Source organism: Scomber japonicus, chromosome 12 (assembly GCF_027409825.1).
Source record: "Scomber japonicus isolate fScoJap1 chromosome 12, fScoJap1.pri, whole genome shotgun sequence".
Taxonomy (NCBI): Eukaryota; Metazoa; Chordata; class Actinopteri; order Scombriformes; family Scombridae; genus Scomber; species Scomber japonicus.
Genome location: NC_070589.1, coordinates 31,864,806 through 31,884,024, shown reverse-complemented (window position 1 = coordinate 31,884,024; position 19,219 = coordinate 31,864,806). Strand labels below are relative to the sequence as shown.

Here is a 19,219-nt window from a genome sequence, read left to right as displayed (position 1 = left end):
CCAAGACCTCTATATCATCAACAAGACCAATGATTACCTGAAAGAAGTATTGTATACAATCAGGCTCATGTTGGCCACCAGCATATCAGGAAAGTTCCCTTAATGGGGGTTGTTTAATTACTAAATTCAAGATTGTTGCCTCTGAGCTGCAGTTCACATGACTTACCAAGCTACTCATTTGTCTATTTTTTTTATTTTTACATTTATTCTAAGAAGAGCATTTACTCGATTGAATCAGCATAAATGCAGTGTGTATTTTTTGTCCCAATAAATCATCATTACTGTTGTGCATTTAATAATGTTTTTAGCTTTTGATACACTGTCTTAGTATCTAATGAAGTCTCTTAAAGATTTAAATTAGTAGTAGTAAATGTTATTGACAGTTATTGGTATTGATGTAGTTTTACTCTCTTGTACAGTATAGAGTAAGAATATGTACTTTCCATAATACACTCTGAAACACCAAGCTGCTGTTTTAGATTCAAACACTGTAGAGAACGTCTCAGAAAAGCTCAGTATTGAATGAAAAAAAAAGCAGTTTTAGTCTTAACTGAGGGCTGAAACACAGAAAAAGTAGATTTAGTATTAAATCACCTTGTTGCCTTGGCATGTTCTGTAACATTAAATTGTTAATGATTTAAACTAGTTGTTAATCTGACAGTATCATATATATATTGTGTATGAAGTTATATATCCAGCTATATATATAATGCACTCATGAATGATATTTCTATAGATTGACTCTCAGTTTTATTTCTGTTTGATTGTTTAGATTGTTTAAGGACAAAAAGTTGTGATACATTCCTTTTCTTTTATATTGATTGGAACTCTCTTATGTATGACGTTTTTTTCTGTTTTTGACATTTGTCAGGACTGTAGTTGCAAATTAACTATTGAGCACATTTACATTGACTTAACATTGTTAAAATGTCTGTGTTTACACTAAGACTGCATCTGTTTCATGGCTGCACCATTTTATTAAATAAATAGAGAAAAGTCAGATGTCTTCTTCATTATTTATTTATAACTTATTTCCCTAAAATTGAACCTGACCGTTTGGAAACAGCACAACGAATGAGGATACTACTACTCGAACTTCTAATGGTCAGTATGAACAGGAGGAATTTAATATGTTTCACTATGGAAATAAGAGCCAAGAACTTGAAAAACATCTTGCTGAAGTTATTTTTAAAATTCTAGAGCCACATGGACAGAAAAGTGTTACTGTTTTTTAGAAAGCAAGTTTCTGTCTTTAAACACATTTAGTTCCCTTCAGTAGTGAAGAACAGTCACGTTTTACTTCAGTTAAAGTACCAACACAATGTAAAAATACTAAAAGTGTTTAGTGTAGAAGTTCAGTTTCTGAAGTACTGAAACAATATGAAGCAATTGTGTTAAAAAATGTCTGTTTTTAAAACATTTAATGCAGTAAAAAAAAAAAAAAAGGCGACATCTGCTGGTCAACTCTTAGTATTGCTCTTGTATGGATGACATACAGTAAGTCTGAGACCGTGATAGAGAATAGTCAGTATACACAGTGGTCTTACTGCTTTTATTGGTAATATTTTGTTCAATATGGTCTGTCTGTCTGTCTATCTATCTAGTTATGTGAGGTTAAAAAATATTGTGCACTGACAATAAAGTCAATAACCTTAAAAGATGAGTATTTGCCAACATGAGGCATTACATTTATGCCATGTGTTGTAAACACTGTAGAGCAATAAGAAAAAAATAGGTTCATGTAGGGAAGAGATGAGCTAAAAAGAAAGACAAAAGAAAAAACAACATATATCTTACAAAACTGATTTATTGTCACATCTCAATCACATAACATTTCAATCTAGTACTGATATTGTAATAGTCAAATTTCAATATGATTATTTATCATTTCTAGTATTTAAAATACAACTGAGAGACAAAAAGCTAAAAAAAAAAAAAAGAGAGAAATACTACAGAATATATTATGGATTAAAATACAATCATAAAATCCTCCAGTATTTTCTCCCAAACCCTAAACGCTCTAACTTAACCTCCTAACTGAAAACAGGAGAAAAATGATTGCAGAAGAAAAGGGCTTCTCACTCCTACCAACTGCTGCAACTAGTTTTAAATATTTTACAATTAATGTCTCCGTGTCTCAAAATCTTAGGCCAAAAGAAGAGTTAACATAAGTCTATAAGAAGTTTCTTTATGACAGTGTTTGGAGATGATTCCCATAGTCTACTGAGAAATGTTGATTATTGGAGCTCATCTGTCCTTGTTAATATTACGTTTGTCATCGAAACACAGCAATGAAACTTCATAAAGTGGAAACCTGAAAATCTGCCATCTGTACTGCAGCTTTAATCTGTAAAAACTAAAATGAATTTAAAATGTATGTAAAATAAACAACAATTGTATTACCATATATGTCTACACCAACATTGTCAAAACAGAAATTACAGTGACCACAAAACATTGTTTAATTTAATCATAACCTTTTAACATATAATTACAATTACCATGCTCTCCAACTATATGTTTGCCAACAACGAATGGCACCAATGCTCCTGCTGATGGACTTCATCAAATGGCAACAAACATACTGTAGATAAGAAGTAATTTACCATATTTAACAAAACATTTAGGTCATGCATAGATAATTCACTAACAAAGACTACACCAATTTAGATATGAGTTTAAGTATCTATGTGGAAGGAAAAGGGGTTGAGAGATAGGGATGAGGGGATGAGGGTCAAAGGGATGAGGGGATTAGGGTCGAAAACTCGAAAAGGTGGGATGAGGGGATGAGGGATGAGGGTCGAAAGGTCAAAAAGGTGGGATAAGGGGATTAGGGTCGAAAGGTCGAAAAGGTGGGATGAGGGGATTAGGGTCGAAGGGATGAGGGGATAAGGGTCAAACGGTCGAAAAGGTGGGATGAGGGGATTAGGGTCGAAAGGTCGAAAAGGTGGGATGAGGGGATTAGGGTTGAAAGCTCGAAAAAGTGGGATGAGGGGATTAGGGATGATGAAGCCACATTGAAGCCGGTGCCGGTTTGATGAGGAGGCGCAGGATGCTGTACCAGTCTTCTAGTTGGGTGTGTGGAGGGAACAGGGGCGGGATGAGACTCTGGGTGGGGGGGCTGTCTCGATGTCTGGTCCGAGTTGCAGACCCCCAGTTCCTGGAATAGAACAAAAGAGAGAGAACATTAGTGTGATAGAAGTTCTGTAATAGAAGTTTCTCTGAAGAAAAGCAGTGATGAATCTTTCTCTTTTACTCAGTACACATTAGCATGGAGAAGGACACACAGTCGTTCTGCCAAGCAACAAGCAGTTTCAGCTTGAGCGGAAAGCATGTGACTTAAGTACTGCTTGTGCGGAAATTGAGAAGGTACAGTATGAGGCGCGGTCTCCGTTCCTGAACTTTGTTATGAAACTTCATCATGTTGGTCAGTGTGGTTCTTGTCAAATTACAAAAGTGTTGAATGGATGGCCATCATATTTGGTGCATTCATGATCTCTAAAGAATTAATTTAACCTCCACCAGCTAGTCAAAATGTCCAATTGGCCAACAGAGCTTGTTAATGTCAAGACGTTAAGACAGATTTCCAATCAGCATGCTAACCTGAAGTCTCAGCAACATGTAAGATATCATGTTAACTTGAATGATAACTTGAAATGTGATATACATACATGCATTTCATTTGGCTTCTTTGGAGATGGTTTTTGCTCTGTTCTTCATCGCCTCCAAAGACTGAATTCGGGCCTGGTAACCCTCCTTGGCCTCTGACTTTTCTCCTTCAATCAGCATGTCAATGTACTCTGGAGTGGTCAGAGAGTTAGGCCTGAGGGCGATCTCTTGCAGACGAGTTACACATTGGGCTGACTGATCCATGAGGGACACTATCCAGTCTTGAAGGCGAACAATCTCTTCTTCTTCCCTCTTAATCAAGTGTTGAATAGATGACTTTTCATTAGTATCTTTTTTGTACTTGTCTTTCAACGTGTTTGTTTCAACTTGAGGTTTTCCAGGGGAGCTGCCAGATAAGGCTTTATTGGGACCGCTGACTTCACCAGCTGGCCCAACACCTATTGAGGTCACTGCTCTGCATCTGAACATATACTCTGTGTTAGGAGTTAGACCACTCACTGTGACTTCTTCAGCTTTTGGTGCTGTTGTTTTTTGCCATTCATCCTCTCCACTGACACAGTACTCCAAAGAATAGCAGATAATGTTCTCTGCTCCAAATCTTGGTGGAGAGATCTTCAGTGTCACACTGTTGTGGGTTACATCACCTGCTGTCACTGTTTCAAGTTTTGAAGGTGGCTCAAAGTTCTCATTGATGGAAAGGACATCTTTGTAGACGTAGATGCTTGAACCTTGCTGTCTCTCATTTGTTAAACCCACTGTCAGGAACTTTATGTTCTTATTCTCCTTGTTGGCCTCTGCAAAATCACTGAATAGCTTTGCTTCGTTCATCACTGCCTCTGAAACTTCTGGTGAGGTGTACCATTGTTCCCTTTCTATATCATGACTATATGGATCTTGACAGTCGTCTGGTTTGAGTGTTTGGTTTAAGTAGTTTGATAAAGCTGAGAGGTACGGTTCATCACTTCCCAGTGAGGTGAAAACAAAACACACAGCATGTTCTGAGCTGAGAATTTCCTCATGAAGATCATTTTGAGATGGAACAATCTTGGTGTTGTTCATCATTTTGGTGATAGATTTTAAGATGCAGATTTCCTTCTCTTTACAATCCATCCACTTGTTCAGATTTGTGCTACTGAAAGGAGAAGAATGCCCCTTTTTCAAGATGTCTGCAAGCACAGCCTCCTCTTCCCCTCCTTCCAAGATTAATGGAAGTTTCTTCGCTAGGGTTAGTTGGAAGTCCAGCTTGAACACAGAGCAGAGTTCTTTAAACGTTTTAAGCTTTTTGCCAATCTGTGGGAACTGCTGTACAATGGTGGTTGTCATTGCGTTATTGCACCTCATTTCCAACTCAGTGAAGTCCTCCAGGACACTCTGTGCTGCCTGTGGAAATTCACATGTTTTAGTGCAGACATGAAGAGTGATGTTTTCCTTACTTTTTAAAGGTATATCACATGGAAAAGGGGGCTCTGTCTGTGGCTTCTCACAAGATAATGTTTTAATTGAATGATGAACATCTCTTGCTGGTCCAACACCTGCTGAGGTCACTGCTCTGCATCTGAACAAATACTGTGTTTCTGGCCTCAGACTGAACACAGTTGCATCTTGTGCTTTTGGTGCTCTCGTTTTCTGCCATCCATCCTCTCCATTGACACAATACTCAACAGAGTATGAGGTGATGTTCTTTGCTCCAAATCGGGGTGGGCAAATGTTGAGTGTCACACTGTTGTGAGTTATGTCACTTTCTTCTACTGCTTCAGGCTTTGATAGCGGCTCAAAATCCTCAGTAACAAGAAAGCCATCTTTATAAAAGTGAATGCTTACACCTTTCTGTGCCTTATTTGGTAAAGCCACTATGAGAAACTTTATGATTTTGTTCTCCTTGTTGGCCTCAGCAAAATCACTGAATAGCTTTACTTTGTTCCTTATTGCATCTGAAATGTCTGGAGGGTCGTCCAAATGTTCCTTCTCCGTGTCATGACAATGTGGCTCTTGAGGGTTGTCTGTTTTGGGTGTTTCTTCTAAGTAGTTTGATACAGCTGTGAGATACAATTCAGCACTTCCTAATGGAGTGAACACCAAACACACAGCATGCTCTGCACTGAGAGTTTCCTTATGCAGGTCATTTTCAGATGGGACACTCTTGATGTTTTTCATCATGTTGATGAAAAATTGTAAAGTGTAGATTTCTTTCTCTGCATAATCCATCCACTTCATCAGGTTGTCCATGTTGGAAGTATCTCCAAGATCCTCCTCTTCCTCTCCTCCCCGGATTAATGGAAGTTTCTCTGTCAAGTCTTGTTGGAATTTGTCCTTAAAATCAGAGCATAGTTTTTTAAACTTTTCAAGTTTTTTCCTAATCTCTGGGAACTGCTCCACTATTGTGGTTTTCAGTGCATCATTGCACCTCATTTCCAGCTCAGAGAGGTTCTCTATGACAGTCTGCACTGTGCGTACAAAGTGTGTACTTATCTGACATACTAGCTGAGTAGCACCTGAATCTAAGCATGTCAGTGGTAACAGCCAAACCTTCAGTGGTACAACATTTTCTCTATTTGCACCCAGAAGTTTTGGCAAGTCTTGATAGACTTGCACTGCATCCTGATAAGTTACAGGGTTTTTTTCAAGGAAAAAATCTCCATGGAATGTGCAGGAGAATTTCTCAACATTTGCAGTGCTCTCATCATTCAGTTTCATGGAAACAGAAGCACCAGCTTTTATGAGGGGAATCCACTGGACCATGGCTTTCAAATTGCCCTCAACAACTTGATGATCCTCCTCTTTAGACACCTCACGGTCAAAGACAAAGAAGGCCTGTGCACCATAAAGGACAGCTGTGACCACATGTGTTGCTACTCCTTTCTCAAACACATCTGGATGCTTCACATTGGCTCTTCCAAGATGATCCATCGACAGTTCCCGAAACTTTGTGGTAGCTTCATATTTCAGTGTTACTCTGGCTTGATGTTTGGATTTCTTATAATCATTCAGGTATCTGGCAGATCCGTTTAACTCAAACATTCCAAACAAAAAACTTAGCTTCAGGGATGCATCAGCTTTTAGTGATGAGCATTTGTCATCTATTGATTCAGATGTAACTATCTCAAAGTCATTGTAGCACTGTGGTCTTTCTCCTATATGGTTTAACAGTTCATCATGGTCCCACAATGTCATGCCTGCAAGAGAAGAAAAAAACAACAAAAAAGACAACATTTAGTTAATTAGATTTATAACACCTTAAACATTCCCATTTATAAAGCTGGAAATAGACATGTATTCTATAATTATATTCCCATTTCATTGCTCTTATAGTTGTACAACATACTGGATATATGTTATATATATACTATTTTATAAGACTAGATAATTTGTTCACAAAATGTACCATGCAATGTTAAGAACAACATTGTTTTTGTGGGTGATGCAAAACAGAGTCCTACCAATTATTTCACTGATCTACAGTTGGCTTTAAGGCACTGAGAAAGACAGCAATGTCACAGTAAAGGCAGAGAAGAAGAACACTGCATACATTGATGAGAACAAAAAGGATTTAAAACACTAACACCTTCAACACAAATTACTTGTTGACCACTTACTGACAGAGCTACAAGACATGCTTCTGGCTGCGGTCGACAATATTGTCTTTTCTTAATCCCTTAGGATAGGAAACATTATGAAGTCAAGGAGAGATGTGAAGGAGAATTCATTGTACAATAAAACAGTTTTATAACACGTTAACGCAAATTCATTTTAATGGTGTTCATTTTTTTAATGAGTGTTTAACGTTGTGTTTGACCCTTGACCCAGCCTGTAGTTTTGAAATAAGAAAGCAATGCAGCAGAAACGTTTAGGATAACAAGCAGAGTCTCAAATACCAAACCAACAGCTGATACAGAGAGCGTGTGTGTGTGTGTGTGTGTGTGTGTGTGAGAAAGTGTGTGTGAGCAAGAAAGAGACAGGCTGTGTGCATTTTACTCTTATTACATGCTTCTGTGCTGTGTGTGTGTGTGTGTGTGTGTGTGTGTGTGTGTGTGTGTGTGTGTGTGTGTGTGTGTGTGTGTGTGTGTGTGTGTGTGTGTGTGTGAGAGAGTGTGAGTGTGTGTGAACGGGTGAGTGAATGTACAGATTTTTTGAGCATGCAGTGTTTAATTGTTCTGGATTGTTTGAGTATTAAAATTCAATATCCGGTCAGTGGAGGTAGTCAACAGCACCAAGTTCCCTGGGGGTGCAGATAAACAGGCACTAAGTCATTGTCTCTGCACACTGAAGCTCAGCAGCGCCTGCACTTCTTGCGCCGGATGAGAAGTGCACACCCCCCCCCCCCCCTCCCTCCCAACCTCACCACTTTCTGCAGAGTCACTATAGAGAGCACACTAACCAGCTGCATCTCTGTTTGGTCAGAAGCCTGCAGTGCCTCAGACTGGAAGTGGTGAAGACAGCGGAGAAGATCACTGGGACTTCACTTCCTCCCATCCAGGACATCGCACAAAAACGCTGTCTGATCAGAGCTCACAACATGACCAGAGACCCCTCCCACCCCCACCATGGACTGTTCTCCCTGCAGGTCTTCCCCCTAGCCATTAGATTGTTGAATTATCAGTAATCCCCCCACCTACACACACACACACACACACACACACACACACACACACACTCGCAATGACTATACAAGTTTACAGACTACTGCTGTGCAATTACACTCATTAAAATATGCTATATATATATTATTTAAGTTGTTTTCATATATATACATAGTTTTTGTTTTGTTTCTTTTTGTTTTATTATTTTCGATATCAGCACTTTTTAATATTCTGTACTTTTTTCAGCCATTGCTACAAAGTTTCGTCTGGATGATCACTGCATAGTTTATATCTGAATGACAAATAAAAATATATCTATCTATTTAGAACCAATATAAAATATGCAATTAATTTGCAATTCAATATTTTAATCAAATGACTAAATGACCCTATTTTTAAGTTTTAATTTTGGAACATTATTGTTTTTTTATTCTTAGCAGACATTGAAGTTTGAAGTGAAATATTTGTCTTTATTCTTTTAGGATCACAATTACTGTTCCATTCCCCTCTACTGTTTTGGTGTGGTAGTAAAAATGCCAGAGAACGATATCTTACAACCTGATCAAATAAAACCAAACTGTCAATGGTGTAGCTCTTGGCTTTAAATAGGGAAACTTTTAGTTGTATCATCAACCTTTTTCATGACAGATACTTTTTCTTGTCAAACACAGGTGTAATTAATAATATCACTATTTACTAAATGGTATTGCCATAATTGCCACAGTAAAGTCATCATTAATGTTATGATAACTGCTATATGAAAGGTCAACATGTGTGCTTGTGAAGTATTTAGTATGCATGTGAATCCTTACTAGGGATGAGTGAATCTTTCCGGCAGTCATACAGCGTCCCAAGACTGAAAGGTCGACCGAGCGCCGCCATCTGTATCGTCTGTTTGGCATCAGGACCCATCTCTCACTCTGAAATATGAAAACAGCAAATTAATTCATTTCTTACTGTTCTGCTTTCCAGCCTGTTACTGAAAATCACTGTGACTTTCTAATTGTGTTTTTAAAAAGTTAAAGAAATTAACAATTTTAAGAAACCCTCATGGGGGTTGAGCATAGCTCAGTGGGTAGAGCACCCATGTGTAGAGGCCACAGTCCTCACTGCAGGCGACCCCAGTTCGAATCCTGCACCGAGCAGTCTTATCCTGCATGTCATTCCCCCCTCTCTCTGTTTCCTGTCTATCTCTACTAACCTGTCCATTTCCAAAGGAAAAAAAATATACTTAAAAAAAGAAACCTTCATGAATCCACCACTGTAACAACCCAAGGCAAGTTTAGACATAAAAAGACATTAAGACAAGATACAAGAGAAAGATCAAGCCTTATAAAAACACATGCAATATAAATAAGATTTAAACATCAGAGGTTAAAACATCAATATTAATGTACTTACCATGAAAAGGTGTGTGTGCTCAGTTGAGAGTTACTCTGTGAGTGTCGGTCTTTATATCTTATCTGCAGTGAAATAGTGGGACCAGCCGATCACACCCTTTCCAGGAAATCAGCCTCATTCTCTTCAGTATGGTGGTCCAAAGATGCAAAGCACACAGTCAGAAAATAGGAAACATAAAATCAAAAACGAAAGAACATTTTACACACATTAACATGTCAGATAAGATAAAACACAAAAACTGAAAACATAACATTTTAGAAAACACAACAACAAAACAGAAAAGAACATTTTTAAGACTCAAAAAGCCATTAAAAATATAGTATAATATAATATAATTTGTTTGCCAGATCAGTTTCCTGTCTGTCTTGTTTTTATTTTATATTAATTTTATATTAAGAAATTCTTATTTGCATAGATTATGTTTGAAGAACATAAGTTGTTATGTGTCCATTCATAGGTAAGATAAAGTAACTTTTACACATTCTTCTATCTAATGCTGTGTCTAAAGTGTTGTGTTTTGTGAAATGTTGTTGTATTTTGTATTTGTTTTTTGCCAATGTTTTAGTGTTTTGCACTTCAGGACCTCCATACCTTCCAAGAAATCAGGAGGATTTCTTATAAATGACATCATAGCTCGGTCCAGAGCAGAGAGGATATAAAGAGGGAACCAAAGCAGCATCCCTGACAGAGCACACAGCAGCTAAGAGGGAGCACACACCTTTTACTTGTAAGTACACTAATATTATTTTATGAATGCAGATAATGTGCTGTGTAATCTGATTAGGGACAGAATGAAAACAACACAACAACAGCACAAGCTGACTAAAATTAGCCTAAACCAGGGTTACAAAAGCATTGTTTTTTAAGGTCTGTTAAGTTTGGTCTCTGTTGTTTACTTGTTACTTATCAATTAATCTTTAAAAAAATGACTTAATGTGGCATTTTTTCCCCCTCGAGCTGAAGGAAAAGGGCAGAGGAACCCACTTTGAAGCAGTGGTTTGGCATCCACAGTTTTGCCGGCTCAGACAAGGATATCTTTTTCACAAGGTAAGATGTCAAGGCTACACTGACAATGACACTGATTAACCCTTAAACAGGCAAGAGTAGAAAATGAGATGTGGAAAATAATTTGATGTTATAATAAATTTGTACATTTAGAATTTTATGAGGTGTATCTCCCAGGATACATTGCCTTATTAAGGTACAGTGGGGAGAAGAAGTATTTGATACACTGCCGAATTTGCAGGTTTTCCCACTTACAAAGCATGTGGAGGTCTGTCATTTTTATCATAGGTACATTTCAATTGAGAGATGTGCTGAGACACATGCGCCTCATGTGGACAAAATAGTCGAGACCCTGACAGAACCTCGCATGGGATTCACCAGTGGGCGCTTTTCTGTTCTTGTGAACATTATCATTTCATTTGTAGTATCTAGCGAGGTAGCAACAAGGCTAGTGCTAGGTAATGATGCCAGGATACAAGGGCCAGACAACGTTATGATTGATGTGTTGTCACGTGGGTGAGATGGTTCAACTCAAAGGATGAAAGGAAAAACAATAAATGGGAGGTGTGTTTCTTTTTTCCTTTCCTCATTGTGTGTTTTCTCCCATTGGGTTCCCCCCTCCCCTATTTTTGGTGAGTGTGCCTGAGCACACCGGTGTCTGCTTGGTGATTAAAGCAGAAGGTTAAAGGGGCTGAAGAGTCAGCAGACTGTGCCTGTCGGCTATTCAGCAGTTCTATGCTGTGTGTTTGTCACAAAACTTGTTGAAAGTAACTTGAGTTGTGGTGTTTTCTTAGCAGTATTGTTTGCTTCTGTCTGGGCGGAGGGTGATCTTTAATAACAATCATGCTTTTGTTCATGTATTTTTGTTTACCTTGATTCTTTTTCCTGGGTTGCATCATTGGTACTCCCCTCACCCACTATACTGTACTATGATGTGTCATTCTAAAGCTGTCTGGGTCTGATTACTGTGAAATAGTTTTCTCCGGTCTGAACTGAATTGTTATTCAGTCCGCATTTGAGTCTGATGTTTTATAAATGATCTAGGTTCTCTATTTCCTCTGTTAAATCCTGCCTACAACATCTTCTTCTGACTATTACATTGGGTTGGTTTTCTTCTAGTTGGGTTACTTTGCTACATTCAAGTTTGACCTACCCCTCAGTGGCTCAGTGGTCACTACACAATCTCTTGAAGTTAAAAATGTTGCTTATTCAAGAAAATAACTCTTTTTTTTTTGTAGGTTTAGGAGATTCATAAAAGGCGAAAGATTTATTTTATCAGACTGGTAACAGAAGTTACCAGTAGTAACACAATGTTTTATTTTACTCTTGACGCCACTGGAGTTCTGTGTTGCAGCAATGTTAAAAGGTGATACAATGGACAGCACAACATTAACTCTCTACTCTGTTTTCTCCAGTTACGACTCAGCGATGGACACCAGCACGATAACTGTTGCTGCGCTTGGACGGCCTTTTAATGTTGGGATGCTGTATGACTGCCGCAATGACACACTCGTTCCTGGTAAGTGCCGATATGTAAAAATACTAAATGTTCTTTGACACTTTGAAAATATGAGTCAAAAGCTACACCTGTTGTTGAGCTGTCCTGTGAGCATTCTGCCTGTAATTAGTGAGTTAATGGAAAGAGTGGTGGAGTATGGACTGTTACACAAGTTAGTTTGCTTCTTAACAAACAACCCTCTTAGTTTGATCTCATGACACCTTGTTGCTCATTAGCCAGAGGTATATGCAGAAGTATAGCATATATGCAGATGTATAGCGTACCCGCCTCTGGGCACGGCTATAAACCACCCTGATCACCCTGCCCAGAGGTGGGTATACTATATGTACAGTTTTCACTGGCCAATATATAAGGCACACTTGTTTTAGAGAAGTGATCTTGTCTGTCTGTCTTGTGAGGGATTTTTTGTGTCATGAGGGACTCATTGTGTCGGGTGGGCCGTAATAACTAAACATCTAAGCCTCAGGCGTTACGTTAAATTAGATAAGACATCAAAAGCAAAACTGACCATCTGTTGACCAAGTAAGGGGTCAGCACAGGATATCAATAGTCTTTGAAGGGTTTCTGTCCGTCACATTTGTTGTACTTTATTATTTTGTCAGTCTTATTCAAACTTCCACTGGGTTACAGTATAAAAGCTGAAACTGGTTGTTGCTTGGCAGAACGACTGTGTGTCCTTCTCCATGCTAGCGTGTACTGAGCAAAAGAGAAAGATTCATCACTCCGTCGTCTGTGCTTTTCTTCAGGGAAACTTCTATTACACAACTTCCACTACAGTCTTTGAAAGAATACAACTGAATGTAAGGTGCACCAGAGCAGATACTGTCAGCCAGTAACTCTAGTCTGTGCAGGTCATTTGAGTCTTGTTTCTTGCATTCCTGTTTGAGGGTGGCTTTGAACCTCGCTTGAGGAAATATTAAAAAAATAATCTTTCAACCAAATTACCTGCATCAGGGCAGATCTTAGTGTTATTGCGTGCAAGAGCTTTGTTTTTTGTATTATCAGAGGCATTTGTTCATTGTTGTTGAGAGAGGCATTTGTTTATTATTGAGATGCCTTTGTTGGTTATTATTATTAAACAGGCATTTGCTTGGTTATAAGAATGCTCTCTCCATTTTCCATTGTGAAAGCAATCGGGAAGTCATTTTTTTGTTGTATTTTTTATGTGGTTGGGAACTGCTCAGATCAGAAGGTGTCCCCATAATACTGAAAACAGGAAACCACATACACTCCCAGGGGCTTTGACTCTTTGGCAGAGCTGTTTAGTGACAAATTCAATTTAGCCACATTATAAATCAAGGAAATGTAGATGGGCCAGATATTTCCAGATATTTTCAGCAACAAATGAAAGAAAAAATAACAATTTATTTTTTTATATGGTGCGGAAAAGGTTAATTCTGGTGAAAAGTACGTGCAGAGATATACTTAGCCTGGGATTGCAGGAAATCGAGGACAGATTTAGAAGCGAGATTAGATGTGTGAGAGTGAAATAGCACATACGCCTGGCATGTGGGCTAAAAACAGGAAACATCTGTAACTGATGATGTGTTTTGGTATATGTAACTTTGCCTATAAAAGGTGGATTTGGGTGAGTCATGTCTGTCTCTTTTCTGTGCAGAATAAACTCCTTTTCCAGAAGTCAGAAATCTGTGTGCCATCTTTGGCGCAAATACAGCATAGTATAGATACAGCTAAAGAAAAATCCACAGCAATTTGAGCAAAGACACACCAGAGCTATCAATGTACAGAACCAATAAGTGGTAATAATAGTACCCAATAACAGTCTCTAGCAGTACCTCCCTCCCTCTCACACATATCAGCTTGCTATATACTGGTGAAAACCCATCTGGTTACTATGTTCACAGTTTTAACTAGCTTACTTTGTGTAACAATAGAAGCTCAGCAGTCACCATGGAAACACTTAGTTGCTGCTGTAACACAAAAACTTGCTCTGATGCTAACTTTAGTTATTGCCCATTATACGTATCCTTTACAAATGATCACTTCTTGTTTCAAAGCATTACATTTAGCATCTAAATAACTGAATAATCTATAGTCTAATAGTCTACAGATAGATACGATTTTCTCTTTTCTTGCAGGCTTAACATTGTGGGACCGTGATGATCTGTTAAAAGATATAGGAGAAAGACCTCAGTTCTACAATGACTTTACGATAATAGCATCTGATTCAGCTGAGGACAAATCTTCAGCTCTTAATGTTGATGCATCACTGAAGGCAAGTTTGATGACTGGCACGGTAGAGGTGGAAGGATCCGCCAAATACCTGAAGAATCAAAAGACATCTAAAAATAAAGCCAGAGTAGCACTGATGTATGAAGCTACCACAAAGTTCCAGGAACTGTCAATGGATCGTCTTGGAAGAGGCAATGTGAAGCATCCATATGTGTTTGAGAAAGGAGTAGCAACACATGTGGTCACAGCTGTCCTTTATGGTGCACAAGCCATCTTTGTCTTTGAGCGTGATGTGTCTAAAGATGAGGATCATCAAGACATTCAAGGCAAGTTGAAGTTGGCAATCAACAAGATTCCCAAACTTTCGATAGAAGGTGAAGGGAACCTAAAAATGGAAGACCATGAGACTAAAAGTATGGAAGAATTCTCCTGCAAATACCATGGAGACTTTTTCCTTGATACAAATCCTTCAACTTTTCAGGATGCAATGCTAATCTATCAAAGCCTCCCACAACGTCTGGGTGCAAATAGAGAAAACGTTGTTCCACTGAAGGTCTGGCTGTTGCCATTGACATGCTTAGATTCAAGTGCTGCTCAACTAGTACGCCAGATAAGTGCACCATTAGTACGCAGAGCGGAGACCATCTTAGAGGACCTTTCTGAGCTGGAAATGAGGTGTAATGATGCACTGAAAAACAAGATTGCACTGCAGTTCCCAGAGGTTGGCAAAAAGCTTAAAACATTTAAAGAACTTTGCTTTGATTTCAAGCTGGAATTCCAACGAGACCTGGCAAAGAAACTTCCATCAATCCGGGGAGGAGAGGGACAGGAGGATGTACTCTATAACGCCGTGAAAAAAATTCAGTCTTCTCTCTTCAAAAACACAAACCTGAGCAAGTGGATGGATTGTAAAGAGAGAGAAATCTACAACTTCATGTCTTTCACAAACATAATGAAAAACACCAATATCGTTCCATCTGAAAATGACCTGTACAAGGAAATTGTTGGTGTAGAACACGCTGTGTGTTTCGTCCTCCCCTTGTTGGACATAGCTGAACCATTCCTGTCAGCTTTGTCAGACTACGCAGAATCTACTCAACATCCCCAAACTGAACCTGCAGGGAGGGAGAAGGACTGGTTCTTTTCAAGAGATGTAACTGATGAAGTGAGGAACAAAGCAAAACTCTTTAGTGATTTTGCTGAGGCCAACAAGGAGGACAAAAACATGAAGTTCCTGACAGTGGCTTTAACAAATAAGGCCCAGAAAGGTCCAAGCATCTGCCTTTATAAAGAAGGTTTTCCTGTCACTGAGGACTTTGAGCCAACGTCAAAACCAGAGAAAGTAGAAAAAGGTTGCGTGACTCATAACAGTGTGACACTGAACATTTGTCCACCCCAGTATGGAGGAAAGGACATCACCTCGTACCGTGTTGAGTACTGTGTTAGTGGAAGGGATGAATGGCAACAAACAACAGCATCAACAGCTGGGGAACACTCAAAAACTGCACAAGTTAAAGTGAGCGGTCTGAAGCCTGCCATACAGTATATGTTCAGATGCAGAGCCATGACCTCAGCAGGTGTTGGGCCAGCCAGAGAAGTCCCGATATGTACATCCTGTTCCCGGTAAGGATTACCTGTAAATAACCTACATGTAAAATGTTCACTGTTCTTCTTCTTGTCAGTTAAAGACACGATTTGTATCTTTTTACATCACAAAAATGTAATAAAACACAGCCAACATGATTAAAATATGTAACAAAACCTAATGACTGCAGCACAAAACACAAGATAAGCACATAAAAGCAAAAAAGCCAAATTCCTGTCAATTTTTCCATAAATATTTTTTGTTGGCAAAAGATTAAAGGTTGCATCAAGTACATTTCAAACTTCTTGTATTTATTAGTATTTTAAAAATAAAATATTATGAAAATAAAAAGTTAGTGATGAAAGCAAAATGCAACAAAGTGCAATGAAAACAGACTTAAATCATCGTCAGTCATGAATAAAACCTTTGTTAGTTGAAAAGTACATTTCCAAAACTGATGATATATGTAATCCTTTAAAAACTGCCATCATAAATATTTTGTAATAATTATTATTCACTGAATTTGGGTCCTCTTGACAGCTTTGATAGAGCTCAGGATTTATCCATAAAGGCTCCTGTATTACCAACAATCCCACATTTACAGTCTTTTAAGCATCAAAATTCTTCTTTGTGTCTCCTCATGTAACATGCTTCTTGCATGCATCTGTATCTATAATGTATTTGTGTAATTTGTTATAGAAGTCTTTGTTCCTGGTCAAGATTAGACCATTGGCAGTTTGGTTTGTCAGTTGATATCTATTGAGCTTGGCTACAAATATCATTCATTAACATTGTGTGTATATTAGCGTTAGGGTTAGGGCTAGACTTGGCTTGTATCTCCCAGTTTCCAAAGTGCTTGTAAGCAATTAACTCCTTATGACTGAGTTGACTTTGAAACTGTCTGTTTCTCTTTGTTGGAGTCAACTACTAACTGTCAGCTATTAATCCACCATCACTATCACAGACTGTAGGTTGTCAATTATCAGCAATATAAAGGTTCATAAACTATTAAGTATAGATTGACCAACAGTCACTTGGACAGAGCACTGAAATGTACAATAGGTTGAAATGCTGAAAGCAAATCAATGAAAGACTATCGCTGAATCAGAATATGTAATAATTGCTCAGCTCTGATAATAGAAATAATGTCCAAAAACTACAAAAGCAAGATCCAGGTTCTTAATAAAAATAATTCAAAAAACACGACAGACATCAGAATTGAAGGTTCTCAAATCCGGTCTCTTTAAAAACTTGGCACGCATAGATCTGTTCATTGTGTTACATGTATTATGCAGTTGATTTCATGCTTCCTTCTATTTTAACAGGGATGGTTCATCATCAGGACAGGGTTCTGCAAATGAAGATGATGAACAGGAATGAATAAAGAAGCAGAGTACAGTACAGGAGGCCTACCACGATGATGACCGTGACAGTTGCTGCTGTCTCCTCCAACTTCATCCTTTATTCACTCTTGGGCTGATAAACTACACAAAGCACATGGAGAACAAGTCTGTATTAGTGTTTTCATATTATTCAAGCACTTAAAGTTGAATAGATCTTCTGGTATAGAATGAAGAGTTGCTTTCTTAGATTATGCATACATAAAGTGGTGGGAGCAATTTGCCTTAATGCTCTCTATTTACATGCATTACACTCAGATTACATTACTCTATAAAGTCTTATCAAATGAGTTGCTACCTTATAGCGGAAACTCAACACTATATTATTAGAAACTTAATTAAAGCTGTTAACAATGTTCTTATAATGATATTGTGATAAATATTTACAATGTATGTGTTTATTCTCATTACAAATATGTTTCTTTAACTGCTTATGGAAATTATAAAATGTTTACTTTGTTGCTTATTACTAAGTAATTTTGTCTTAAAGTCTGTGTAAAGTAAGAATAAATATGTGTTCTGAGTTTGACATACCACAGAAAAGTGTGTTGTTAACCACCCTGCCAAATTTGAATGATTAAAAAAATCGCCAAATATATGAAATTAGGCTTCAAAGTTGTGTAAAATATTGAGGAATGTGTTAATTGAAAGTTCATAAATGTGTTTAATGTTTATGTCCCTGTAATAAAGTCCATTGACTTAATCCTGTTTGACCTGATTCTCTGATTTCTCTCACTCTTCATATCATTAGACATAAAGGACTGCAGCTTGTCATATATTTTTAATTAATCCAAATTAAATTGTTTAATCTATTTGGTGACATATCTCTAGTTTAGTTTTTTAATCTCCTTTCTACTCCCTTAATGCATTGTGTGTGTGTGTGTGTGTGTGTGTGTGTGTGTGTGTGTGTGTGTGTGTGTGTGTGTGTGTGTGTATGTGTGTGCAGTTTGTGTCTCGTTACTTGTACAAATAAATTAACTTAATTAAGCCTCAGGTTTATAGGTAGCTGACAGTTTGCAGTGTTGTTCTAACATAATATATTACACAGTGGAATTAATGCACCTTATCTGTATGTACCTGTACCTAATGTAACACATCCTAATAGAGAATCTGAAATGTTGCAGACTGTGCAAATGTGGTCAGTGTATGACCATCAGCTGCTGCATTGAAATAAATCTAACCTTATATCTCCAAACGGTCAGGTTCTCAATATCCCAAAGAGAAAATGTGAAAGCATAATAGTGATCAACTTGATATCTGTCAATGGATTCACTGTGTCTGCAGCATAACTCCAACGTACATTACTGTCTTTTAATGAAGAAAAAATATGTAAATTAGAGGTAATATGATGCCATGTTCTGTTTTTGTGGCTCCAAACAGGTTTTTGCTGTTTGCATCATCATTAGAAGACATCAAGGAACACTGGATTTTGGATGCTTTGGACTTCCACAGTGACACGTTCCTCTGCAATGCCTATGACAGATAATATATAAGGTAAATGACCAAATGGGTTAATGTTTTGTGCATATTCATGATCTTTATTATGGTGATAAAAACAACTTAGGTTCTGAGATTGAATTACTAGACCATTAATATTTCTTGCTCTTCTAAGACATTTAATTCATTATCTATTGTAGGAGTTTGAGATGCTTAGTTGAAATCCCTCCTAATGTGCAACCGAAATCTCACATCCCCTGTAATGTTATTACAGTTTTGTTTCATTTTAATAGGTGTTTTATCATTACAAAAGGAGGAAATTAGATGGAAGGGTGGGTCAGTGTCTGTGTGGACAAAGTAAACAAAGTAGCTGCAAGTCATGGACAGGCAGTGTTTTGTTAGCTGTGGTACTGAAGAGCAATGACTAACTTATAAGCTTCATGTGTCCTTAAATTATGTTGAATATCAGGAA

General features: G+C 37.9%; 2 protein-coding genes across 2 annotated transcripts; one reads left to right on the top strand and one right to left on the bottom strand.

Moving 5' to 3' along the window:
* Window positions 1-3,678: 3,678 nt before the first annotated feature.
* LOC128369773 (verrucotoxin subunit beta-like) lies at window positions 3,679-9,119 on the bottom strand. The gene is made up of 3 exons (XM_053330851.1): window positions 9,020-9,119; window positions 5,840-6,803; window positions 3,679-4,762 (listed from the first exon to the last, which is right to left on the bottom strand). Exons 1-3 carry the CDS (start codon window positions 9,117-9,119, stop codon window positions 3,679-3,681), a joined length of 2,148 nt encoding a protein of 715 aa, XP_053186826.1.
* A 2,900-nt stretch (window positions 9,120-12,019) lies between these two features.
* Window positions 12,020-15,952, top strand: LOC128369772 (stonustoxin subunit alpha-like). The gene is made up of 2 exons (XM_053330849.1): window positions 12,020-12,132; window positions 14,232-15,952. The coding sequence occupies exons 1-2, from the start codon at window positions 12,042-12,044 to the stop codon at window positions 15,950-15,952; spliced, it is 1,812 nt and encodes a 603-aa protein (XP_053186824.1). The 5' UTR covers window positions 12,020-12,041.
* The last annotated feature ends 3,267 nt before the right edge of the window (window positions 15,953-19,219 follow it).

What these genes read in the sequence shown, in the direction of transcription:
- LOC128369772 (XM_053330849.1), top strand. Translation starts at nt 12,042, where the DNA reads ATGGACACCAGCACGATAACTGTTGCTGCGCTTGGACGGCCTTTTAAT. An exon ending in CAATGACACACTCGTTCCTG is followed by an intron (nt 12,133 to 14,231) that starts GTAAGTGCCGAT and finishes CTTTTCTTGCAG; the next exon opens with GCTTAACATTGTGGGACCGT.
- LOC128369773 (XM_053330851.1), bottom strand. Translation starts at nt 9,119, where the DNA reads ATGGGTCCTGATGCCAAACAGACGATACAGATGGCGGCGCTCGGTCGA. An exon ending in GAAAGATTCACTCATCCCTA is followed by an intron (nt 6,804 to 9,019) that starts GTAAGGATTCAC and finishes CTTCTCTTGCAG; the next exon opens with GCATGACATTGTGGGACCAT. An exon ending in AACATGGACAACCTGATGAA is followed by an intron (nt 4,763 to 5,839) that starts GTGGATGGATTA and finishes TTCTCCTTTCAG; the next exon opens with TAGCACAAATCTGAACAAGT.